General features: G+C 44.1%; 1 protein-coding gene across 1 annotated transcript; it reads right to left on the bottom strand.

Moving 5' to 3' along the window:
• Nucleotides 1-1,029: 1,029 nt before the first annotated feature.
• On the bottom strand, nucleotides 1,030-5,998 carry LOC147449350 (uncharacterized). Its single transcript, XM_086521808.1, has one exon. It carries the CDS (start codon nucleotides 4,821-4,823, stop codon nucleotides 4,032-4,034), a length of 792 nt encoding a protein of 263 aa, XP_086377934.1. The 5' UTR covers nucleotides 4,824-5,998; the 3' UTR covers nucleotides 1,030-4,031.
• Between the last annotated feature and the right edge of the window lie 2,442 nt (nucleotides 5,999-8,440).

The following is an 8,440-nucleotide window of genomic DNA, read 5'->3' as shown; positions in this document are numbered from 1 at the left end:
AAATTATTGGAAACAAACAAGATTGTACCTCATCCTTGACAAAGTAGGTGGTGATATAGCAGAAGCATAAACAATAAAGGGATGGATTTAATTCCACCTTACTAGCATGCTATGCATGCAAATCAAAAAAATAAAGTGATAAGTCCTTGGCTACAATGACAACCTCAACAGTTTGAGCCGACACTATAAGTTCCTTTCATAATCTATATTGGCATGGATCTGTTGCAAAACGTAAAATGTGAGCTTATATCCATATTTTGCCAATGCCCCAAACCTATCTACCACGGGTTATACAAATTGGTGAGCAAGTATTTTTTAGCAACAAAATAATCGAGCAAGTCCCTTCAGACATTCTTTATTACTAAGAGCAAATTGCAGAAGTACAAGATGGTTTTCCATTGTTGAAAACTAATTCCACAAGCAAACTCAAATCCCATGATGACTAATCCCATGGAACCAAACTTGGAGCCAATTTCAATTATGGAACAAAAAAAATGCCCCCGGCATGCTACAAATGTTGGTGGAACCATTCATCGGTGCTTGCGACAAGCCGATGGCACATAGCATATGATGTCCTAGTACTTTCCATCTTTATTATCCACTTGGAATAAATTTCCATCTAAAGTCTTCGGAATTCTTCGAAGGGCACTTTCCCAACCAATAAATGACTCCCAAGTGTATACCACATAGTGTTCTATAGTGATTTGTACCATTAGCGTAGGGATCTAGCATTCACTCTCCTATAGGTAGCCATTCATGGAAGTGTTTAATGGTGTATCATAGTAATAAGTGATCAACCCCAACCAAGGGCCTAAGCAGTGTTAGAAAAAAACCAAGGTTTAGTGTATTTTAATCACCGACTGAAATTGTAACATCCCAGTTAGATTTTTGAGCTTCCCTTTAAACCACGAAGAAATTTACACAAGTTCTAGTGTAGTAACGAGTAGAAGTTTCAAATTTTGACCTAAAAATTGGGAGAATTTCAAGTTCGCCCTTATTTTCACTAGTTAGGAAAAATGTATTTTTCTAGCCCTGCGCCGCCTAAGCATTAATCAGCAAAATGTAATCAATTAATTAGTTGAGAAAACCTAGCATTCAAGGTCTTTCCTTGACGTTTATGGACAAGCTAGATTAAAGAAGTTTATAAATTATATGATTTCTTGAGCTTGAAGACCACAGTAATCTAGCCAAAGTCACAACACGTTGGAGAGGGGGAAATGAGAAAACACCCAGCACACAACGTGAATGCCTCTATATAGCCCAGTGATTTCACAACACCCCTATCCCCTAACAAACACACACCTCGATACACAATGTGGAATCCACAAATGTCCGTGCTCGTTCCCGATCGACCCCGACTACATAAACCGACCATAGATATGCAATTCAACATCGACCGATATACACACACTTGCAAAATCCCTAATATGAAAAAATTCCATTACAAATTGGCATCCTCTTGGCGTGCAATACTTCCCCACATGATGCACTCACACACTTCACACATACCAAAAAACACATATGTATAGCAATATTCCACTAGGCATAGAAAACAAGAGAGAATAGACATTTATTTGAGAGTAGAGTAGGCAGATATCATAGCAGGATTTTGCTGTAAAGATGTCAATAATACAAGTGCCTTGGAGCATGACTGCTTCCCTTCTCCTCAATGATTCTTTATGAACATGGTGAGCCTCGAACCATTTCTCCTTGATTCACCCCCCTTCTCAGGCCATATGGACACTGCCTTCTCTCCCCTATGCTCTTCTGTACCCATCACCTGCAAACCCACCTGTAGGTAACACTGCCAATTCGGCCTCCTCTATGTTTCCGGCTCTTCCCCACCACTAACGGGTCTCAGTCCTGCAAATGGCGACTCTTGATTTACATGCCCTGGCCACCCTGCATAGCCCAGCACGCCTTCAGCTTGCAGCTCTTGGCCCCGCTTTGCTCTCCACCTTCGCGGCTTCCCACTTGTAGCACCCTCTCTGTAATGCTCTTGCAAACTTCATCCCTGCTTCACAAGGTCCTCCACATAGCTATAAGCTTCCTTTACCTCGTTCAGGGCCAGCCACTTGGCTGCCTCCTCATGCAACGCCATCCAGTCCCTCCTCTTTGAAACGTGCTCTCAAGGGTCCCCTTCCCATCCAGACCTACCCACAGGTCCAACCCCCTCTGTATATCAACCCACCCAGATCACCATAGGCTGCTTCTGCTCATACAAACTGACGTGTCCCTCTCCTGATCCGCCATGGCCTTTTTTCATGCCTACTGTAGCACCGCCCTCTACTGAGACTTATGCGATCCTGTTTTGGCAACCACCTCGTGCAACTGGCTGCTCCTGACTCTCTTCTCTCCTCCTTGTGCACTGACGGTGTCCTGCATGCCGGTCTTGGCGGCACCTCGACTCATTTCCCTTGCGCTAGTACTGCAGGTCATCCACGCCGCCACAAAGCAGCTTTTTCAGTCAAAAATTGGATTCGCTATTTTTAAAAAGATTCGGGCTCGGCCTAGTGTCACACGCACTCCATGGCTACTTTTTCACAGCATACCGTAGGAAAACCACTACATTGCTTGTTGGCAAGCATCAAGACTCTAGGTATTCACATTTTGGTTCGAAGATCCCAAACACGACCGTCGCGATTGTTTTTTGGCTTTGAGCTCAATGCGACATCCAACTGACGAATGGCAGAGCACCTTCGCTCAAGCACATAGAAAACTTTGAAGCACTAATCTTGACCACCCATCTGGTATACATAGCACAATTGGACCACCTTTAATCTTCTTGACTAATAGAGCTCAAAATCCACAATTTGACCGGTAAAATACCTAATTTGGCATACATATCCCAAGTCAGCCTCCTCCATCCTGCATCCAGTACATGCTCAAGCTTATCACCATCATCCTATTGACTTTAACACACCTATTGTTGGCTTCTTACTGGGTCAAGAGGATTTGGGTGCACCATCATTGCCCACCCCCTAGTTGAGCAATATGCATGCTCAACCACAATATTATTTAGGTAAAATAAGACTCCATATGGTAGAATGATATAAAATAGGTACATGTGACTGCATAAGAAAAAGATGATATAGTGACTATATAGATAGGATAGAGATAGAGAGAATATTGTCTGCTACTGCATCACCCTCCAAGGTCAAATGGAAATCTCAAAGCTCCCCCAAGCATAGTGTAAGCTCCACCTGGATAAAAAAGAAATCGTTGGCCGAAGCCATGCATCTATAAAATATATGAAACCTGCACTGGTAATATATGTGTAAACCTGCACATAGAGCATGATAAAAGCTCTCCATAACATTCCTCCTCTTCAACTTGTATCGAGCAATGGTCGTCGTGCACATGATAAGCATCCCCATCCATATGAGAGACTCCTATAGAGTCCCAGGCAACCATACCAGTATCCAGTGAAGAGGTCTTCATATCAGAAACTCCTTGCAAAGAGCATAATATCTGGCATACAACTTGCAAAAAAACAACCCTAAAAAGCATAACCATCAACCCATTGGCACAAATCTATTTGCACATAGTCTGGATGTCTCTTGCTATCAATCCCAAGTCCATAGAACCGCCCTTGATGAAAATTTAATCCTCTATTTCTTTCGTTGCATCCCAAACCTGATTGTCCGCTTCGACATCACACAAAGGCTCAAGAAAAATCACATGTGCTTCTTCTTCTGACAATGGAGGAGGTGCAAGATCTTGATTAATTTTCATCCTGGCCATAGCTTTAGCAACAAGCACATGTGACTCCTCATCTATACTAATCGTTGGCTCATCAAACCCCCAATCAACTTCATCCTCAGAGCTTACCTCTTTAGTCGGCAGAGCCTCACCATCCCAAGGCATAAGAGAGGGTTTCCCAACCCCTTGGTCTTGGACATCACTCAATTTTGCCTCGACTATTGGAGCAACTTTCTAAACTTCTAGCTTTGTATCTACCTCTACAATTGGAGCCTCTAACACTTGCATAGTGGGATTGATCTCCTCTATCACTTGATGATCTTTACCCTCTACTGAGACCTGAGAACCACATCTTCTGTCTCTTCTTCATGCATATCCTTGTTTATGCATCCTTCATCCTTGCTGATTAGATCCTCCTTTGAAGGCATGTATGTATAACACATGGGGGGCACCAATGAAACACGATATGGAATAGAGCTTACCCATGGAGAACTTGTAACCGCTACATGTCGGCAACTATGAACTATTTTTACTTGCATTGCTTGTTGCGGGGTCGTCAAAACAACTTCATAATCACTAGGCTTGAGCAAACCCATTTCCAACTTCTTCTTCGTCTTTCTACTCTTCACTTTGGCGACGTACACTGCATCCTCATAGGCCTCTACACCAGCAAACTCCACCTTCTCTCGAATCTTTGGATATAACCACTCCAAAAATTTCTCTAATTTGAAGTAGTCGTTGCCTCGGGACTGGGTGGCAGCTTCTAATTGCTGCCAAAAATCTTCAAATTGCTTTAAAAAAATTGCAAATTCACCAATTACATCTTGCTTCAAAACCTTCAATTTCGCGTCCAATTCTGGAGGCGAAATTCTTTGCTTGAAGTCTTGGATAAACCGAGCTTGCATTACCTTCCATGATTGCCGATTAAGAACTTCCAACCCCTTGAACCAAGCTTTGGCCTTGCCTCGCATCACCAGTGGCACAACCCTTGACTTGGCTTCGTCGGTCACCATCCCCATTGACAACATCCAGAGCTCCACATCTGACACCCAACCTTCAACATCTTGCTTACCTGAGAACACTAACTCACAATCTGGCACCATGTTACTGCACCACGCCATCACTTGAGCGATCAATGTGATCCTCAGTGGGGGCACCACAAGATGGACAGGGGGAAATGGGAAAACACACACCACACAACCTGAATGCCTCTATATAGCCCAATGATTTCACAGCACCCCTATCCCCTAACAAACACACACCTCGATACACAATGTGGAATCCACAAATGTTCGGCCCGTTCCCGATCGACCCCGACTACATACACCGACCATAGATATGCAATTCAGCATTGACCGATATACACACACTTGCAAAATCCCTAATATGCAAAAATTCCTTTACAAATTGGCATCCTCTTGGCATGCAATACTTCCCCACATGATGCACTCACACACTTGACACGTACCAAAAACACATATGTATAGCAATATTCCACTAGGCATAGAAAACAAGAGAGAGAATAGACATTTATTTGAGAGTAGAGTAGGCAGATATCATAGAGGATTTTTCTGTAAAAGATATGAGGATGTCAATAATACGAGTGCCTTGGAGCATGACTGCTTCCCTCCTCCTCAATGATTCTTTATGAACATGGTGAGCCTCGAACCATTTCTCCTTGATTCACCCCCCTTCTCAGGCCATATGGACACTGCCTTCTCTCCCCTATGCTCTTCTGTACCCATCACCTGCAAACCCACCTGTAGGTAACACTGCCAATTCGGCCTCCTCTATGTTTCCGGCTCTTCCCCACCACTAACGGGTCTCAGTCCTGCAAATGGCGACTCTTGATTTACATGCCCTGGCCACCCTGCATAGCCCAGCACGCCTTCAGCTTGCAGCTCTTGGCCCCGCTTTGCTTTCCACCTTCGCGGCTTCCCACTTGTAGCACCCTCTCTGTAATGCTCTTGCAAACTTCATCCCTGCTTCACAAGGTCCTCCACATAGCTATAAGCTTTCCTTTACCTCGTTCAGGGCCAGCCACTTGGCTGCCTCCTCATGCAACGCTATCGAGTCCCTCCTCTTTGAAACGTGCTCTCAAGGGTCCCCTTCCCATCCAGACCTACCCACAGGTCCAACCCCCTCTGTATATCAACCCACCCAGATCACCATAGGCTGCTTCTGCTCATACAAACTGACGTGTCCCTCTCCTGATCCGCCATGGCCTTTTTTCATGCCTACTGTAGCACCGCCCTCTACTGAGACTTATGCAATCCTGTTTTGGCAACCACCTTGTTCAACTTTCCCTTGCGCTAGTACTGCAGGTCATCCACGCCGCCACAAAGCAGCTTTTTCAGTAAAAATTGGCTTCGCTATTTTTAAAAAGATTCGAGCTCGGCCTAGTGTCACACGCACTCCATGGCTACTTTTACACAGCATACCGTAGGAAAACCACTACATTGCTTGTTGGCAAGCATCAAGACTCTAGGTATTCACATTTTGGTTCGAAGATCCCAAACACGACCGTTGCGATCGTTTTTGGCTTTGAGCTCAATGCGACATCCAACTGACGAATGGCAGAGCACCTTCACTCAAGCAGATAGAAAACTTTGAAGCACTGATCTTGACCACCCATCTGGTATACGTACCACAATTGCACCACCTTTAAGCTTCTTCACTAATAGAGCTCAAAATACACAATTTGACTCGCAAAATACCTAATTTGGCATACATATCCCAAGTCACACTCCTCCATCCTGCATCCAGTACATGCTCAAGCTTACTCACACACTCCTGACATATGATTAATGTTGGACTCCCACAACAACGCGAGCGATCACATGAGTTGCTACAGAAGTGTATTCGTGCAAATTAAAAAACTTGCATGTCTTATCGCATAATGCAAGACTATCACCTGCTTGATGCACGGTGCCACAACCCCTTGCCTATGTGTGCTCCCTCTTTGTCCGCACCCTACCTCACCCAATATTGCTTGTCTGCATTGACTAGCCTTCTCCTTCACACTCAACGGTGTTGAACCGCTAGTATCTCGTGCGATTTTTTCAGTTTTTTATTTAAAATCATTGGTCAATGCTTTCAGCTTTTTATTAAAATCATTGGCCCCTCCTTACGTAATGGATCTACATCAAAAAATATACACACATTTATCAGAGATTCCTTCAAAGCCATCTAGGCATTCCCCTCTCACCATGCTTGCCCTTCCCCTCCCCTTGTCAATGTGGTCCCCCTGCATGTGCTCCTCCCCCTTTCTCACAATGCTAATTTGCCTCCCACACAACACACCATCTGCTCAACTTCATTCGGGGGGGGGGGAGAGAGAGAGAGAGAGAGAGAGAGAGAGAGAGAGAGAGAGAGAGAGAGAGAGAGAGACGGTGCTATGGTTTTCAGTAGTAAACCCTCATTTTAATAAGAGATGAGCACAGAGAGCGGCATAGTTGTTCCAGCTGACTTCAATGACTGTGGTTCAGCTCCCTAATTTGCCGCTGCAACCATTCTGCTGTCAAGAAGTGCGGAGTGCGGCTAGGAAAGTGCCGGGCCTCTGACTGTGAGAGTTCGCAGAAAATTCAAGCAAGTCGTAGAAGATTTGAAGCTAAAAACACACTCAAAAAGAACAAAACTCCAGCCATGAAATCTTCTTTTTGTAAAAGAACCAAGATCAACTCAAAACTCTTGTGTGTGTGATGATTTGGTGTAGCCTCATTGCCAATTACACAGTTGCAGTGCTCTTTTTCCCTGATAAAAACCCTAGACAAACGCTTCAATTCTCCATCGTAGCCATTTCAAGGGAGCTTCAGAACTTCATTTCCCAAGTTGTTATTTAAAGAGGGGAAACCCTAATTTGTGGCCTCACAGCCTCGAATACAGGGTTGGAATAGCACAGGACTGCACTAGCATACCTTAGGTGCAGGCTTTGTATCCCTTCACAGAGGAGCTTGTAGTGCTGATATTCCTGTTCTAAAATGCTCCCTTACTTCTCATAGTCACGGCATCGTGAGTGATGTGGCATTTTGAGCCATTTTATGACCATTTTTTGTTATTTTTAGCCCAAAAATGCCCTTTTTTGCCCATAAAAAGCCCAAACGAGCTAGAGAAAATCCCTAAAATTGTGGAAAAATCCCATTGGGCTTAAATTTCATCTTGAATCTCATTTTACCACTTGCCAAGCACTCTAGATGCATCTCTTCTACCCGCGCATGACACCTGCTATTTTTGGCCAAGATCGCCCGCATTGAACTTTCTAGGCAAAACGAGTGTGCCACTTCGATACACTTCACATTTGTACATTTCTAAAGAAAAATAGGCATATATTGATGTGAAAAAGCATACCATAGTGCCACATCAAGGGCCTCGCTGTCCCCACAAGGTATATACAGAGCTGCAACTGTGGCATCTGTTTTTGCATATATCACACTATGTACATAATAGCATTTGGTCCCACATAGCAAAAGCATTGAGAGTGAGGTAGATAATTTAGTTTCACATGATGCACATGCCATGGCATGACATCCACCCCCTCTAAACCTGCACATCCTCCGGCATGTGCCACACATAGCTTTTGCAGGTTCAGTGCTCATTTAAGTCAACATACATATCGATTTCATCATCACTTGTAGCGAAGTCCAGTGTATCATCATCTCTTTCTTCATCCTCATCCATAATATGTTCATCAGAGCCTTCATTTTGACTTTCTTCTGAAACAAAAGGATCTGTATCGCCT

The sequence above is a fragment of the Adiantum capillus-veneris genome, chromosome 10 (assembly GCF_014529385.1).
Source record: "Adiantum capillus-veneris isolate H3 chromosome 10, ASM1452938v2, whole genome shotgun sequence".
Lineage (NCBI taxonomy): Eukaryota > Viridiplantae > Streptophyta > Polypodiopsida > Polypodiales > Pteridaceae > Adiantum > Adiantum capillus-veneris.
This window is presented reverse-complemented; position numbering and strand designations above follow the sequence as displayed.

Coding starts and splice junctions, on each gene's coding strand:
- LOC147449350 (XM_086521808.1), bottom strand. CDS start 4,823: ATGGCGTGGTGCAGTAACATGGTGCCAGATTGTGAGTTAGTGTTCTCA.